The sequence below is a fragment of the Astyanax mexicanus genome, chromosome 14 (genome assembly GCF_023375975.1).
Source record: "Astyanax mexicanus isolate ESR-SI-001 chromosome 14, AstMex3_surface, whole genome shotgun sequence".
Taxonomy (NCBI): Eukaryota; Metazoa; Chordata; class Actinopteri; order Characiformes; family Acestrorhamphidae; genus Astyanax; species Astyanax mexicanus.
The window spans coordinates 42,889,684-42,908,980 of NC_064421.1; the positions used below are offsets into that span (position 1 = coordinate 42,889,684).

At 38.8% G+C, this 19,297-nt stretch overlaps 1 protein-coding gene across 2 annotated transcripts in view; it reads right to left on the reverse strand.

Moving 5' to 3' along the window:
• mrps5 (mitochondrial ribosomal protein S5) overlaps window positions 1–19,297 on the reverse strand; it is a 51,727-nt gene that overhangs the window by 23,628 nt on the left and 8,802 nt on the right. For both annotated transcript variants that reach the window (XM_022672635.2, XM_022672636.2), the window contains exons 3-5: window positions 13,648–13,773; window positions 5,504–5,737; window positions 3,389–3,423 (exon numbers count right to left, since the gene is read on the reverse strand). In XM_022672635.2, the coding sequence (XP_022528356.2) occupies window positions 3,389–3,423; window positions 5,504–5,737; window positions 13,648–13,773 (395 nt within the window). The remainder of the gene's footprint in view (window positions 1–3,388; window positions 3,424–5,503; window positions 5,738–13,647; window positions 13,774–19,297) is intronic.

Genomic DNA, 19,297 nt, shown 5'->3' on the forward strand with positions numbered 1-19,297 from the left:
TCCTGTCCACTGCCAGCATTATTTTCCAGATATAAAATACGCACCTCATACACATACTCATCTACTACCAAGTTTTTTTTATTATTATTCCAGTTTTTTGTTTAGAAAGCTTCGTCTGTTTTTTTCCATTTTATCCCATTTTCTACACAATTTAGAAGGGCAATTACAGCACACACCGATTATGACTCCCTTTCACTAGTAATGCCTCCGACACTAGGAGGGTGAAAACATTTTTAGATAGGGCCTAAGGAAAATAATGGGATAGAGGAGTGAAGGAGAGGAAGAAGGAAATGAGGTTAGAAGTAGTTATGTTAGAGGTGTTAGGAGAGTAAGTGCTCTTTGAAGAGCTCTGTCTTCAGGAGTTTATTAAAGATAGTGAGAGATTCTCCTGATCTGGTAGTGGAAGACAGTTTGTTCCACCATTGGGGAACTCTGTATGAGAACAGTCTGGATTGTTCTTTGCTTTGTTTGAATGTTTGTTTGGTAAAGCGAGGCGACGTTCATCGGAGGAGCGCAGCGGCTGGGAGGTAGTGTAAGTCTTCAGGAGTGATCAGTGCAGGTAGGAAGGAGCTGTTTTGTCATCACCTTGTAGGCGATTGTAAGAGCTTTGAATTTGATGCGAGCATCAACTGGTAGCCAATGGAGCTCAATGAGCAGTGGGGTGACATGTGCCCAGTGGTTTTGGCTGGTTGAAGACCAGACGTGCTGCTGTATTCTGGATCATCTGGAGTGGTTTTACTACACAGGCCGGGAGGTCAGTTAGCAGGGCATTGCAGTAGTCGAGGTGTGAGATGACGACTGCTTGTACCAGGAATCGCTCCAATGCATCACTATATAAAACCGCAGTTTTTTTATATAGAAGACGAGTGATGCCAATATAGCCACCAATTAAATTGACACAGAGCCTGAAATTAACACTTTCGTAAAACTGACATTTTGAAAAGAGGGACACCCAGAGTTTTTCGGTGTCTCAAAGTCAGCTGACATCTTAAGTGCCACTCCCTGACTCCTGTTCATCCGTCCACATCAGTCATCCGTCTTCAAAGTCTAGCTAATGCGCCGAGGCTCGTCCCTCACCCGGTGAAGGGACTGTCAGGTTGGATCCTTTCGCGGTTGCCAAAGGCCATAACAACATCTGTCAATGAGCCAGAAAGAAGGACAGCGCAAGAGTGATCAATGACTATTATTAACAATGACTATTATTAACTTTTTTTTTTTTTCCCCACCTCCTCCACTAGCAGGGTTCCTGGCTGGGCTAAAATTGCTTGGCTAGAGAAACCACTAATTCCTCTGCCAGACAGCGCCTTATGGAAATTAAAGGATGCGAGAAAGTAGAAAGATGAATCTTGAGAGAGAACAAGGCAACAAAATGAAAAAAAAAGAGGAGGAAGAGGGAGTCAAGTAAGAATAAAAGAGAAAAGAGACAGAATCCAGACTTTAATCATAGATGTTGCTCTCTGTTGTACACTTTAACTTATTTTGGGTTGTTTCACACCTCTTCCTATTAGCAAGCTAAATGATCAATCCCATTAAAGGCTAGATAAAACCAAGACTATTTTAAGACCAGATTAAGATTTTTTTAACTGTTTAAAAATATAAAGAAGAAAATAGAAAAACAGGAATAAATTAGCAACTCATTTTTCAATTGTTGCCAATTTACCATCAAACATGATATATATATATATATATATATTTCCTAAAATATAACATAAAACAACATAGAGAACCAATACAAATCTGAGACCAGGTTAAAGATTAAAACCAAATTCGAGCAATACAAGAAACGCTATCGCTATCTCTTAGCCAAAACTCAAGCGACTTAAATTTCAAATGATCTTCAGGACACAATCATGCCTGTTTTTAAAACAGTGCCACCTGAGGACCCAAAGATCACCAACATCCATTATTGAATGTGAGGCTTGTTCCCTTTGGAAAGGAATTTTTTATTATTATTTTTTTTCTCCTAAATTTGGAAGGCCAATTACCCAACTCACTTGTTAGAAATTTTCTCTTCGTATCACTAGTGATGACCCAACACCAGGTGGGTGAAGACTAGCACATGCCTCCTCCGACACACGTGAATCAGCTACCGGCTCTTTTCGAAACTACTGTCGATGTAGCATTGCCGAGTAGCGTCACAGCGCTAATGCTCGGAGGAAGGCGCAGCGACTCGGTTCTGATACATCAGCTCACAGACGCCTTGTGCTGATCCACATCACCCTTTGGAGTGATGTGGGATGACAGCGCCATCTACCCATCCAGAGAGTGCAAAGCTAATTATGCTCTCCTAGGGCTCCGTTAGCCAATGTCAAGCTACATAAACAGGATTCGAACCAGCAATCTCCCGATCACAATGGCATCAAGTATATCTAGAAGTGTTCGGTCCTCAGCGAGGTTTGTGCAGTTCTATCTGAGTCAGGCTGCGTGTTCAGGGTTAAGCTCCTGCCAGCTGTGTTCAAATGGGACAGCAGGAGTCACGCGAGTGTCGTGTGAACGTTGTGACTGAGTCGGTAAAGTGTTTCTTCTGCACCCTGCCCTCACTCTGCCTCTCCACTGAGAGTTCAGCCTGAGGTGCAGCAACTTTCATCTAGCTGCTGCAGCTGAGACTACCACACACACACACACACACACACACACACACATCAAATATTTGGTTCCAGGGAGAAGCGCCTGGTTTGGAGATTCTGAAAACCTTCAAGAATTTCTGTGTAATAAACTTGCAGGTGAAAAGAACCAGACACACACACAGACAGACCGTGACACAGACACAGACAAGAGACGTACAGAGACAGAGACACAGACACAGACAGAGACACAGACAGAGACAGTGATAGAGAGAGACACAGACAGAGACCCACACGTACAGAGACAGTGCTACAAACAGAGATGGCGACACGGACAGAGAGTGACACAGAGAGACACGTGCACACACACAGAGACACAGATAGACAGACAGACAGACACAGACACCCGCACACATAGGGACGGTGCCACAGACAGTCACACATATACAGAGACACAAAGACAGAGACAGTCTAAAGTCTAAAGTCTAAAGCACTTCATGCTTCCCTCTGCTGACAACTTTTGTGGTGGTGCAGATTTCATTTTCCAGCAGGCGGGACTCCAACAGGTACACTACCCACACCGACAAAAGTACCAATTGGTCTTATATAATATAGTCATTTTCTGAGGTACTAACTTTTTTTTTTAAGGTAATTTTTAGGTATTTAGATATCGTAAAAAGTCAGAATTCTGGTATTGTGACTAGACTATACAACACACACATATATATATAACAAAACACAGGCACATTCAGACTCTGGTCCAGACTTATATGCAAATATGTGCGTGGAGGAAGTGAGATGGACAAGAAACTTTGGGTACTCACCTCAAGAACACGGGAGTCGAAATCCTCGTACGTTTCTGAAAGTGAGAAATTTGCAAACATCAGGAGAGAATTCAAAATGCGTATGAAAATACGAAAAAAAAACAACAACAAATCACACTCACACATTCTGGGATTATATTTAGAACCAAACCAACTGTGCTGCGACAAATCCGTTAACTCAGAAGCCCCCAGAGTATGTGTATGTATGTGTGTGTGTGTGTTCGCAGGCAGCTTGTTAATCTTGTTGTGGTAATACCGGGCTCTGACTCAGGGCTGCGCTGTTGCTGCGGTAACTCAGGGCAGGTATTTGACGGCAGATGGGAGAAGACAGGAACATTTCCCCGATTTAAGACGGAGTGCGTCTCGCCGGTGACCCGCGGGGCGAGGACGGGTTAGAGACCATCTTTACATGATTTAGGATCCGATCCTCAGAGCCGCCAAGTAATCAATCACCATGACGATCAGACGACCGGCCTGCCGCTGCCGGCCAATCACGAGGCAGGGAATCTAATGGTCACAGAGCGCGGCGGAGGAAAGAGATGAACAGCTGGCCCTGCGAGCGTATATTAAAGGAAGATTGCTCGGTCTCAATAAGTGAGAGAGTGAGGGAGTATCTGTCTATGTATGTGTATATAAGAATCTAGAATATATATCTTACACCACGCCTACAATATGTTTTCATATACTGTATTTTCCAAACCATAAAGCACATTTAAAATCCTTTAAAAAAGTGCGCTTTTTAATCTGTTGCACCTTATGTATGAATTTTACCAGTCAGGTTGTTAGGAGCAGTAAAGCTACTCTGCTGAAGTACAGCTTTATACAGTTTTAGCTTTATTCAAGCTAGAGTAGCATTAGCATTAGCTGCAAACCACTGTTTCTCTTTTCAGAGGTGAGTATTATCGGCCTGTAGCCTGCTGTTTACCCCGGCTGGCGCTGCTGGAGCAGCATTAGCATTACCCGGTAAGCGTAGCCAGTAGCACTTTCAAAGGAATCGTTCAGAGGAGTATATTGGGCTGTAGTCTTTGCGTTTACCGTGTTAAAACAAGCTACGTAGTACAAACCGCTAGCTTAGGTTCCTCAATATAGCACTGTCAGCCATCCTTAGACGCTAACTTGTAGCAGTTAGCTTCTAATGCTCCAGCGCTTTAGTTAATTTTAATTTTAGTTAAATTTAGTTAATACTGTGTAAATTAACATCCAGTGCTCATTTGCCTTTAAACAAAAGTCTTTTTTTTTATAACAGTTTTGTTTACTTAGCTTAGCTTTACTTAACTTAGCTAGCTACCCCCTAGCTAAGAAGTGTCCCTGTGGTCTTCAATTTCCTTACTATGTTCCTCACAGTGGAAACTGACAGGTTAAATCTCTGAGACAACTTTTTGTATCCTTCCCCTGAACAACTATGTTGAACAATCTTAGTTTTTAGATCATTTGAGAGTTGTTTTGATGGGCCCATCTTGCAATTGGCCACCTTAAATACCTTTTCTCATGATTGGATACACCTGGCTATGAAGTTCAAAGCTCAATGAGGTTACCAAACCAATTTTGTGCTTCAGTAAGTCAGTAAAAAGTAGTTAGGAGTATTCAAATCAATACAATGATAAGGGTGCCCATACTTTTGCACCGGTCAAATTTTGGTTTAATGCATATTGCACATTTTCTGTTAGTACAATAAACCTCATTTCAATCCTGAAATAGTACTGTGTCCATCAGTTATTAGATATATCAAACTGAAATGGCTGTTGCAAACACCCAAATATTTACAACTAAAAATGATGAAGATTAATAGGGGTGCCCAAACTTTTTCATATGACTGTATATGAAACTAGACCAGAAAATAGACATTCACTGATAGTGCACCTTTTTTGCATTTTTTTCATACTTTACATTTTTCTGATTATCAAACAAACTTTAGTATCTAACAAATATAACCTGAGCAAATTTAAAAAGCACTTTTAATGAAGTGTATGTGTTTACCTGTGACCTTTAGTACCTTTGTTGTAAGTAACGCTTACAAGAAATATGAAGGAAAGTAAGAGAGGGAGAGAGAGAGAGAGAGAGAGAGAGACAGGGACAGACAGTGAGAGAGACAGTGAGAGAGACTAAGACACACACCTCCATTAGGACCAGGGTCTGGGGGTCCAAGGCTGATCCCACCCCAGGAGTTGCCAGTCCAGCCCCTCTCTCTCTTTATTCTCAGCTTCCTTTTCCGGTCCCACTCGTCTCTCTGGCGCACAAGCTCCTCCCTCACCTCCTGTTGCTCCTCCTCCCCGCGCTTTGAAAAAGACTGACGGACTCCGTTCTTCGTGAGCGGCACATTCAACCCAGGCCAGAGGAAGCCACCGCGACCTGCAGAGAAAAACAGGGGAAAAAGATCAACACAAAGAACACTAATTAAAAAAAAAAATTATTTTTTAGTGGAACTTAAAGTAACAAGATTAACTTGTTTAATTCCTAGTCATTTTTATTTATTTTTTTAAAACTAAGTGTTTATCCTGCTTTTGTTGGTGTAACTGTCTCTACTGTCCAGATAAACCTTTCTACCGCAAAAAAGGATTGGTTTCCCTTTAGCTTTCCAGCTCATTCCAAAAGTATTGGATGGAGCACACTCATTCCAGAGAAAACAGTTCCACTGCTATAAAAATCTATTAGAATATAGATTTAGTAGCATGTAGTTGTTTAACCCTTGTATGGTGTTCATATGTTTGTGACTCGTTTACTTTGTTACTTGTATTTAATTCAGCAAAATTAAGCAATTCTACATTAAAATGCTTTACACATGCTTGCTTCACCTAAATTGCAAGCAATATAAACATAAGCTTACATGGTTAATATTTGCCCTTTACCTTTCTTATGTTACATTTCTTTCAAAAAGTGCTACTCTTTTTTTATTAGTTTTTTAATAAAATGTAAAAGAAAATTAATTCAACTCAAGATATGAGTAGAACATTTGTTTAGTTTCAAATTTACAAATGAAACAATGTTTATTAGCCCTTGGTAATATAAATGTGTGTGTGTGTGGGGGGGGGGTGTACAGTGTGTGTTTATGGAAAATGTGTTTTGATATGTTTTTCACAAAAAATGAGCCAATGCCAATGAGTTTGAGTTAGAAAAAAATATTTTTTGTATCATTTGATGAAAAATGAAAACGGCTCCCACAGACCCGAACACCACACAAGGGTTAAATAAACAGTGTTTCAAATTATTATGCATATTTTTCTCAGATTTTCCTAAATGCTCAATGCAAATGACAGTCAGTATACTTTCTAGGTCATGACCTGTTATGTATAAATCCAATTTTATTGAACAGACCTCCCAATGGAAACTCAATGCACTGTTCCACATTACTAAACAGGCCACAGGTTTCAAGCAATTTGGAAAAGAAAAAAAAATCTCTCTGCTGCTAAAAAGTGTAAAATAGTGCAATGCCTTGGACAAAGTATGGAAACATTAGATATTTTACAAAAACTGAAGCGTGATCATCGTACTGTGAAGAGATTTGTGGCTGATTTACAGAGGTGGAAAGTAATGAATTACATTTACTCAAGTTACTGTAATTGAGTAGATTTTATGAGTAATTTGTCATTTTTAAAGTAGTTTTTAAAATAGGTAACTTTACTTTTACTCAAGTACATTTTGACACAAGTAATTTACTTTGCTACATTGGAAAACTCTCTGTTACTGAGTAAAAAATAAAATGCTGGGAAAAAAAAACAAAATTGTCTGAATTTAAAAAAAAAAAATTGGCGTGGATGCGCCAGTGCACGGATGCTCGCGTGTGGAATAACGAGACAGTAACGTCCTCATGCAATACAAACTGTGCCCTGCAGGACACAGCTGCCAGCTTTCAAAACTTCCACATCAAACCTGTGAAAGCATGTGGAGGTGAGTATTTTTATCACTAAACAATCTGCTTGAATGTTAAAAAAACATGTAAATATCAGTTAAAGCACAGCAATAGCAATAAAATATAATAATGACCTGTATAGTCACATATATGATCATAACTTTTTAACAGTAAAGAAAACATGGATCATAGAAACCTATACCACTTGTTCTTGAAAATGTTTTATGGGCTGGTTTGAACAAATACTGCCTGAAAGATCCAAATTATTATGTGGAATAATAGTTCATTAAAAACGATTTAAATTGTGATTTGTTGTACTTTTTTACATCAAATAATTAAAAGTAACTAAAAGTAACTTTTACTCAAAGTACATTTTAAATTTAGTACTTTTTTACTTTTACTCGAGTAGATTTTTAGATGGGTACTTTTACTTGAGTAGAATTTTAGCAATGTAAAGGTACTTTTACTTCATTACAATTTTTCTGTACTTTTTCCACCTCTGCTGATTTAGAGCACAGACGGGTTCGTGCAGATAATGGTAAAATGAGAAAGGTTTCTGCTAGGCAAGTTCATCGGATTAAAAGAGCAGCTGCTTAAATGCCTCCTTTACAAACCAGCAAACAGGTATTTGAAGCTGCTGGTGCCTCTGGAGTCCCGTGAAACTCAAGGTATAGCATCTTTCAAAGTCTTGCTGTGGTGCGTAAACCTACTATTTGGCCACCCCTGCAGAAGAGCTCACAAAAAGAAAAGGCTGCAGTGACCCAGACATACATGAAGACATACATAATTTCCAAACAGTCTTGTTTACTGATGAGTGTTGTGCAACCCTGGATGGTCCAGATGGATGGAGCAGTGGATGGTTGGTGAATGGCCACCATGTCCCAACAAGGCTGTGAGGTCAGCAAAAAGGTGGTGGAGTCATGTTTTGGGCCGGAATCATAAAGATTGGGCTGGTAGCTCCTTTAGAGTGCATGAAGTTGAATTTATACTCCAACGTGTGTTGCACACCTTGGGTTTATCTCAGCTGACCAATCGCAGCTGCTGCTGCTGTCTGCAATGCACAGTTACACAGGGAGGTGCGTGTTTGGCTATGACATAGGATATGGCTTAGGTTTGACATAGAAGTTTAAATTGGCCTTAAGAATGCTGTAATGACCTGTAGTCTCCTATATCGAATGAAGGTGTCATTTCTGCCCGAGTTGCGCTTATCTCTTCGCATAGACAACTCTAACCAGCCACCGCCGGCCGAGTGAAATTTTGGTCACTTGTCTCACAGTGAGAGTTGTCTTGCGAGCTGATTTCTTAACGTCACAACTTTTTGTTTCCCCCCAAAATTCATTGCAAATATACCCATAATTATTATTTTTTCTTAGTAATGGCCTTTTTCATATCAGTATCTTCCTTCTCGATATATGGAGAAACTTTTTCGAGGTTTCTCCTTAAATGATATGCACAGCAGGTCACAAAAACCCATCATATTATCCATCTACATACAACATAAAAAAGAAAAAAGTAGGGGTGGGCGATATGGCATTAAAATAATATCACAATATTTCATGGTATTATCGCGATAACGATACTCTTGGCGATATAATTTTTATTTTTTTAATTCTTTTCAAGAATACACTACTGCAACAAAATGAAAATTTTATTTTATTATTGCATACGATTTATGTCACACCCCTACCTGAGATATAAAAAAAAAATTTGAAGAATTTGATCAGATTTGTTACAGAAGTCAACGATCCAGAATGTCATGATGTCTTATAATGCACTCTAAATATCTCCATATATCCAGGATTAAAGTAAAATAAATGATACTGGACAGATATAATCTGTATCTAGTAGATATATAATGGAAAATGAAAACAGTGGGTGATATGGCACGATATTTTTAGAGTATAATATCGTTTACGATATTCAAAAATGTTGGCGATATTATCGAGTACGATATGATATGGCACACCCCTAGTAGATAGCAGCATACTACCATACCGTAGAGTCCATGTCGTCTCAGCCACCTGCGAGCCCATGCGTCTTCTTTTTACGTGGACGATAGCAAAGCTATGCACTTTCTTACCATTCTGCAGGGTGACATGTTCTGCTGAACCAAGCACTTGAGCTCCGTCTATAAGCTGCGTGTAAAATGTCGCAGCAATGTTGTTCGGAACCATACAGTATGAGGGGCACATGAATTAGAGGTGTCATCTGTACACGACAAATGGTTCAAATAGCATTGTGAGCTGTCCACAACTCATGCAATTGCAAAAAAAAAATAAAAATAAAAAAATTAAAATAAACAATAGTAATAATAATAATAGTAATAATAAAAAAAAAAAAAAAAAAATCATCACACACTGTTTGCCTGGCTTTAATGAGCCACAGAATTTTGGTAGTGGAATGTCCCATTCATCTGGCACTCACTATTATGTGAAGAAAACACTTTCCTGTATAGTGTCTCTTTAATTCGCGCTGCCGGGGGAAATGGGTCATCAGTAAGTGACTGGGTAATAGATTGTGGTCGGAGTGAACATCGGCTCTTGCTTAGCTAATGAATATATGGCCGTGTAGCAATAGCCTAAGTGCGTTCAGCACTAGCGAGAGTGCAGAGTATTCATCTAGCTGCTTATTACAGTCAGAATGGTCAGTTAGCTTTAATAGCTATTAGCCTAAGTGCAAACTTTAGTGATTGAGACAATCACCAGAGACACGCAGAATGAACTGACAGCTGGTACAGTCTAATGTCGGCTTTAGTGAAGACTGAGGGTTCCTTTAAACAAGGGGTGCACAACTTCTTTTAACCAAGGGCCAATTTCACATTAACACCTAGACCAGAGGGCCACATATTTTTACAGGTGTCTCCACACAAAATTGGAATACATTGTTTTACTATGCTACTATTGCATAATATCAATTGTGAGCTGTGCTGTGTCCGTGTTGTCTGTGCTTTCGTCCAAAGCAGCAAAAAAAAAATATGTGACGTCGTTTACCCTGCTTTGTAACTTTCAGTATGAATTATTGGACAAAAGACAATTCGTCACTGAATGGTTTTTCTCAAAAGACTAATGTTTTTAAATGCATCTTTGGCCTCTGGGCAAATGACATCACAAGCCTCCAACATACAGTCTTTAACAAATTCTCCATCAATAAACGGGCGAGCAGATTTTGCTACGAGGTTAGCAATCCTGTAGCTAGCAATGGTACAGGCTTCGGACTCCTTTCGGCTCTTTTTTTTTTGTTGACGCACCAGTTGCTTTTTTTAGTGCTTCAATCTTTTGCTTTCTGTCCTTACCTTTGAGATCGGCGAGTTTTGGGTGTTTTGTTTTCGTAATGCCTGCGTAAATTACATTCCTTTGCCACAGCCACGCATTCCAAGCACACCAGACATGAGAAAACAGCACTGCTTGTTTCATAAAAAAAGTACTTGGATGTCCATTCGGGGTTAAATGTTCGAGATCCACTTTTCTTTTTTTACTCGTACTTGGTTTGGACAAAGACATGATACTGCTGAGGTAAGTCGTACTTTCCTATTTTAATCACCTTTTGTTTATTTACTCCCAGTTTTTGCTGCCGGAAAAGACAGAATTGCGCGATTCAGCGGATGGTGATGGCTACGGGTGGGAGATTGAGTTAAGTTTCGGAAAGTAAACACTAGGCGGCAGTGTTCCGCGATGTCATCAAACTTCCCAATAAATTTAAAGTGACAGCGTTATTTATTAAAAATGCATCAGCACTTACTTTAGCGGGCCGGACTGACAGTTTAAGCGGGCCGTATCTGGCCCACGGGCCGTATGTTGTGCACCCCTGCTTTAAACCCTTTGTCACAAGCTGTGGACTAAATGCCGGATGATGGATAATTGTCGTGATGTTTAGAGTTGTTCTTGAAAAAAGCAATAATATCGCCAACATTTTAAAATATCGTGAACGATATTTTACCCTAAAGAATCGTAACATATCACCCATCCCTAATCATCACTTCAGGGTACTCCTTTTTTTTTTTTTTGCTGTTTTTAGCATAAGAAAAATTCACACTCTTCTCATTTTTTTTCCATTATATATCTACTATATAAAGTAGATTTTACTTTAATCCTGGATATATTGAGATATTTGGAGTGCATTTTTAGTATGATAACATTCTGGATCATTGACTTCTGTCACAACTCATAAAATTTAATTTTCATTTTGTTGCAGTAGTGTATTCTTGAAATATTTATTTTTTTGTAATTCAGTGTTTTGTCATATCGTCAAGAGTATCGTTATCGCAAAAATACCATGAAATATTGTGATATTATTTGAAGGCCATATCGCCCACCCCTAGGTAGGGGTCACGTTTGTTTACTTTGTGTTAGAACTGCTGGTGCAGCAACGCACCGTTAACCTATGTTACAATCACAGTGATGATACATCAAGGAGATTTATTTATTTATTTTTATACATTCACAGTAACTTGCAAAAGTATTCATACCCCTTGAACTTTTCACATTTTGTCACCTTACAACCACACACTTCAATGTTTTTTATTGAGATTTTAAGTGATAGACCAACACAAAGTAGCACATGGAACGAAAGTGTGAAGTGGAACGAAAATGATCCATGGTTCTAGAGGTGGGCGATATGGCAATATGACAAAACACTGAATTAAAAAAATATATTTTAAGAATACACTACTGCAACAAAAAAATATATATATATTATTACATACATACATATGATATTTTATCAGATTTGTAACAGAAGTTAATGATTAAGAACAGGGGTGTCCAAACTTTTTTTTGTTGGGGGCCAGCAGGAGAAATATATTTGAAGTCACGGGCCACAGACTCTGTAATAAAACAAATAATGAAATATACCACTTTAAATAATACTTTTTTCCTGATTATTTAATTAATACACTATTTTACTTGACTTACTATCTTTATCTTTGACAGTGTTGTGTAAACTAAGATTTTTCAAATTGATGTTTAATTTCATGATGTCTCTTAATATTAAACTCCTTAATTACGGCAACTTTTAGACTCTTTGGCCCGTTTTTCTGCGCTAGAAATGCGCACTCTCTCCGCTTTTAGACTCTTTGCCCCATTTTTCTGCGCTAGAAATGCACACTCTCTCCGCTTTTAGACTCTTTGGCCCGTTTTTCTGCGCTAGAAATGCGCACCCTCTCCGCTTTTAGACTCTTTGGCCCGTTTTTCTGCGCTAGAAATGCGCACCCTCTCCGCTTTTAGACTCTTTGGGCCGTTTTTTCTGAGCTAAAACTGCGCACCCTCTCCGCTTTTAGACTCTTAGGTTCGTTTTTCTGCGCTAGAAATGCGCACCCTCTCCGCTTTTACACTTTTTTTGCCCGTTTTTTTGCGCTTTAACTTCACTCTCTCCGCTTTTAGACTCTTTGGCCAGTTTCTGACACCTAGCGTTCAAACTTTGAATCTCACATTATAAAAACCTGCTTAACAGCGGGCCAACTTTCATTCTATTTCTAAAATACCTCGCAGGCCGCTCCAAAAAACGAGCCGCAAATGGCCCACAGGCCGTAGTTTGGACACCCCGATTTAGAATATCATGATACTAGAAATGCACTCCACATATCTCCATAAATCCAGGATTAAAGTAAAATAAATGATACTGGACATATATATAATATGTCTCTAGTAGATGTATAATGGGAAATGGGGTGGGTGATATGGCATGACATTTTAGAGCATAATATCGTTCATGATATTTAAAACATTTGACGGTATTATCGTGTACGATACGATATGGCACACCCCTACATGGTTCTCAACATTTTAATCCAATAAAAGTAAAAAAGAAACGTGTGATGTGCAAAAGTATTCAGCTCCTTTATATCAAAACTGGAGTAGAGCCATATTTTGCTACATTTACAGCTGCAACTCTTTTTGGGGTTTGTGTCTACTAGATACTCTATGCATCTAGAGACTGAGATTTTTGCCCCATTATTCCATTATTCTTTACAAAACAGCGTTTGTAAACAGTAGTTTTCATTAAAGTTTGAAAAAAATGTTTCATTTTCATTTTTACTTTCACTTTACAATTATGTGCTACTTTGTGTTGGTCTATCACTTAAAATCTCAATAAAATATATTAAAGTTTGTGTATATATATATATATATATATATATATATATATATATATATATATATATATATATATATATATATATATATATATATATATATGTGAAAAATGTATATATGTGAAAAATGCAGTACCAAGTAACGTGAACTCCTGCAGCTCACAATCAGGTGCTCTCAATAGCCTGGACATTACGGTAATATTTCATGATCCATTTACAGATTCACATACTGCTGTCTCGTGACTTTTGGCATATCTGTGTAGTGTAGGCCCTGAAGAAAGGAGAGGCGAGAGTGTGAGATGGGAGCCTGTGAGGTGATTGTACCTTCTCCAACAAGTTGGCCAATGTTGAGGTCCTTCTTCAGTTTGCGCTTGGTTCTCTTTCCTCTGCCCTTCCTGGCACCGCTGCCACTGTCGGCAACTACGCCACGCCATAGCTCGTCAGCGGTCACTGTTAAAACATAAAAACATGCAATGGGTCACACTAGAGCGGACATTTTTTTTTTTTTACTTTTACAACTCAATGCCCATTTAAACCACCACAAAACATTCTGCTTAAAATACCTTTTATTAACTAAAATAAATATATACAGCGCCTTGCAAGTATTCGCCCCTCTGGAACTTTTCAACCATAATAGGTAGGGGTGTGACGAGACACTAATATCACGAGAAGAGACGAGACACGATATTGGGTTCACGAGAACGAGACGAGACGAGATTAAAAAATACAATTTTAAATAAAAAAAGAAAAAATTAAAAACTAGAGTTTTATTAGACAAAATCATATAACACAAACTTAACAGACTGGTTTCTCTCACACATTGATTCTACAAGAAACAGAAATAAAAATAAGAATAAAAAATAAAATAAAAAAAACTTGTCTAGATCTTATACAGTGCAAACAATAAGTGCAAACCACAACCAGTCATATTAAGACTATGGTTTGTGTTTTTTTCTCCTAAATCTCTTGTAATTTAACTATTCATAACCATAACCAGTCATATTAAGACTATGCTTGAAGTGCAAACAGAGACAGAACATGTTTTTAATACAGTACAGAGCTAAGGGATTAGTACAACTGCCTATGAAACAGTCACGTGTAGGATTTACTTACAGTATTTATATATGGTTTGTGTCTTGTTGGTCACTCTGTTACCGTTTATTTTTTCCACTGGAGCCAAAATGAAACCAGATATACAACTTAAAAAGGGGGTATGCAGCCTATGCGACGCATAGGGGCGCTGCACTAAAGGGGGCGCCAAATGAAACCCTAACCCAAATCATTTTTTTCTCAGGAGAAACAGCCAATCAGCTTTGCTGAGCCCCCCTCGGGGCGCTGATACTAAGTTTGCACTCCAGAAAGTAGTTGCACTCCTGCTGTGTTGCCAGATTCCGCTTAAAAAGTCAACACTAAACTATTTTTAGGTTAAAGCTTGATGAGAAATATCGCCACGTTTAATCTCGCGAGATCTTGTGCCACGAGATCTCGTCACACCCCTAGTAATAGGTATAAAATTGTACAAGTGGGACACATTTGTGAAGTAGAACGAAATTGATTGGATATTTGAAACTTTTTTTTTTTTTTTTAAATAAAAAACTGAAAAGTGGGGCGTGCAATATTATTCAACCCTTTACTTTCAGTGCAGCAAACTCACTCCAATAATTCAGTGAGGATCTCTGAATGATCCAATGTTGATCTAAACGACTGATGATGATGAAGATAAATAGAATCCACCTGTGTGTGTAATCAAATCTCCGTATAAATGCAGCTGCTCTGTGATCAGAGTCTCAGAGTTCTGTTTAAAGCTATGCAGAGAGCATCATGAAGACCAAAGGAACACACCAGGCAGGTCCGAGATACTGTTGTGGAGTAAGGTTAAAGCCGGATTTGGATACAAAAAGATTTCCCAAGCTTTAAACATCTCAAGGAGCACTGTGCAAGAGATCATATTGAAATGGAAGGAGTATCAGACCACTGCAAATCTACTAACCAAGACCCGGCCGTCCCTCTAAACTTTCAGCTCAAACAAGGAGAAGATCAGAGATGCAGCCAAGAGGCCCATGATCACTCTGGATGAAGTGCAGAGATCTACAGCTGAGGTGGGAGACTCTGTCCATAGGACAACAATCAGTTATATAATCAGTCTGCACAAATCTGGCCTTTATGGAAGAGTAGCAAGAAGAAAAAGCCATTTCTCAACAATATCCATAAAAAGTCTAGTTTAAAGTTTGCCACAAGCAACTTGGGAGACACATGGTTTAGGCCTGCTTTTCTTTAGCAGGGACATGGTTAGGGGAAGATGGTTCAAATTAATGGGAAGATGGATGGAGCCAAATACAGGAGCATTCTGGAAAAGAAAACCTGTTGGGTTCTGCAAAAGATCTGAGACTGGGACGGGTATTTATAGATTTATCTTACAACAAGACAATGATCCAAAACATAAAGCCAAATCTACAATGGAACAGTTCACAAATAAACGAATATCCAGGTGTTAGAATGGCCGAGTCAAAGTCCAGACCTGAATCTAATGGAGAATCTGTGGAAAGAGCTAAAAAAAAAAAAAAAAAACTGCTGTTAAGAAACAAACGCTCTCCATCCAAGCTCACTAAGCTCCAGCTGTTTTTAAAAAAATTCTCTCAGAAAAAGTCTCTCGATGTGCAAAACGTAAAAAGATAATTGAACCTAAAATTCTCTCTTAAAAAAAAACAAAACAAACAAACAAAAAAAAAAACAGAAAACATTAACAATGTGATATTTATTCAGTTTGCTACCTGTTGAGCACAAGGAAATTATTTTAACTTAATATAATAATACTTATAATAATATATATATTTTTAAATAACATATCCTCTTTTTTTTCCCCACTGACTTTTTTCTGTACAGATCATTTGCCACTTTAAACATATATATATATTGTGAGGTGTGGGATACCGCAAGCCCATCTGAGGTAGCCGACAACAGCCAAGACTCCCAAAACAAGCCTGCTGAGATGAGCAGAGATTGTGAGCATGCAGCAGGGGGGTGGGGCCACACTGATCACCCACGCCTGGCCAGCACTAATGACAGGGCTGAGTGAGGAGCATGGGGAGGGGAAGACAGAGTATAAAAGAGGAGCAAACAGTCAGAGGGGAGAGGGGAGTGAGACGGGGAATCCATGCCCGTTTTGTCCACTAACGCTGTCTTCTTTTTCTCCTGGTAACTTTTGGTGCACGTGGGCTACTCTCTCCCTCTGCACGCCCTCTCCATCTCTCTCTCTCCCCCTCTCTCTCTCTAATACAGATTCCTGAAGAGACTCCCGGAGAGAGAGAGACACATAGGAGGACGGCGCCTCCTCACCAAAGCCTTAAACCAAGTCTGCTCCTGTCCTGGAATCCCACACAGGAGTGTGGAGGCTTCCATTTTTGTTTGTTTGACTGCTCTGAGTTGGGGATAGTATTTTGGTTGGGTTTTTTCACTATACTGACCATCACATGCACCCAACACAGCACATACACCCCCTCTATCCTTTACTGATTGCATACATGTTTTAGTGGCTCTATTTTCCCCAAGCAGGCTGATTAGACCAATAAACAACCCTTCAGGGTCCTTTCTTTTTGGCTAAACTGGTCTCCCTGTCTTTGTGTACACACACTGGTGGTGCCTAGACCGTCACAATATATACATATATACATATATATATATATATATATATATATATATATATATATATATATATATATATATAAAAACACTTTGTTACAGCAGCTAAGCTTTATGGTCAAGTTATGAGGGGGAAAAAAAAAAACGTGTCCTTTTTTTTTTTTTTTTTTCCGCAGACTTATTTTCTATACAGTTCTTTGGCCACCTCAAGGTTTTAAGCCAGGAACACAAGCGTGTGAATGTGCTCTTCAGTCGGTTTAGCGCAGATAAAGCCTATTATTTTTTATATGAATCTGTCAGAAAGATGCTATGCTAAGTTGGAGGTGTTGGCTCCTTTGGTTTGTACAGGTTTAAAGAATCATTTGCTGACCAGTTTTTATATCTCCACGGGGTTGCCCTGACTGTTGGATGTGTTTTCAAAATAATTCCCTAATATTTGTCGATTAAATCAACTTATCGTTGCAGCCCTACCTTATATTCTTAGAATCACAATAAAAGAAAAGTTCCCACAACAAATTACAACACTTCTATCTGGTGGCTGAAATTGTAACAACACAAAATCAATAGTGTTTTAAAAAAATTATACAGTATTGAAAAACTAAATATTGCCATATGATGTGATAAGGATTGGGTGGGGCACAGATTAATGACCACAGCACTGGGTTTTTTTTTTTATGACAAATGACAATTTCTCAAAGTGGTATTAAATTATAATGATCTGATTCTAAACTGATACAAAGAAAACAGTTCAGAGTGGGTATGGTGTGAAAAGTTCTGTTCTCGGAAACAAAATGATTTAGAACTGAGAACAGTGGTGAGCAATGGAAAAGCCGCCTGAAGCATTGAAACGTTTCTAAAAGCTCCCTCACAGGTAGTTATTACCAAACAAATGGCTTTCAATACGCTGCCTGAAGCCTGAGACAGTTCTACAATGGTGTTGAAAAAGTTGAGACACAACTTTGCCTCAAATATTCATTTTAATTTTGATTAATCTTACTAGGCAACGGCATCCAACGACCCATTTTACCTAAAAACTATTTATCAGCACCACTCATTTTGAATTTTTTTATTTTGTTTACCTGTGCAATGCTAAAGACTATGTTCTATAACTTTCCCTCAGTGAGTCATACACTGATGACTGCATGACTCAACACAAGGTAATGCCGGTTATATTCTGCCATATGCAAGGAAAAAATATTTTTTAGTTCAGTTATTGCCAGGTTAGATCATTCATCATTTCCATTTCCACACATGCACTGAAACACCTATTGATTATCATTGAAGGACTCATGTAGCATCTTCTGTACCTCAGCTTTGGAGAAAACAACCTAACTTGACAACCAACTAGACGTTACGGCACTAAAATGCTGACTCAAGTAAAACAAAACGGCACCAACAGCAACTAACACTCACTTTAACACTGCTGACCTCCCAACAGAACACCTGTCAAACTTATAAATTACACTAGCACACAGGTCAAAATGTTTGCGGACACCCCTGCTAATGAATGCTTCATGGTGCACCCATTGCTGACAGAGATGTGGAATATTGGCAATATAAATTCTCTCTGAAAAAAAAAACAATACAACAATTAGTCAACATAATTTTTAGTGTCGATTAAAAAAAATTATTGACTCAAAGTGGACACGAGGGGCTCAGAGTGGTCCAACGGATTAAGGGACTGTCACTACATTCAGGAGATCGCTAGTAGGGGTGTGACGAGACACTATTATCACGAAACAAGACGAGACACAATATTGGGTTCATGAGACAAGAGGAGATTTAAAAATAAAAGTTTTATTTAACAAAATCATATAACGCAAACTTAACAGACAGGTTTCTCTCACACATTGATTCTATAAGAAATAGAAATAGAAATGAGAATAAAAAATAAAATAAAACTTTTCTAGGTCTTATATAGTGCAAACAATAAGTGCAAACCACAACCAGTCATATCAAGCCTATGGTTTGTGTTTTTTTTTCTTTGTTATGCAAATGCCCGAATTTTCCTCTTCTGCTGAGAGCTGCTCTCCACCATACTCTATCGCTATCGCTACTGGGTTGCCAGATCCCTCTTAAAAAGTCCACACCTAACTGTTTTTTTGCCCTGCGAGACCGGTTTAAGCCTGACGAAAAATATCGTCCATTTTAATCTCGCGAGATCTCGTGCCACGAGATCTCGTCACACCCCTAATCGCTAGTGTAAATTCCGGTAATGCAGCTCGCCATCAGAGTCGTGAGAGAGCACAATTGGCCTTGCTGTCTTGGGGTGAGTAGACCACTCCAAAGGGTGATGTCTAAAGGGTGATGTCGGTCAGCACAAGACATCTGTGAG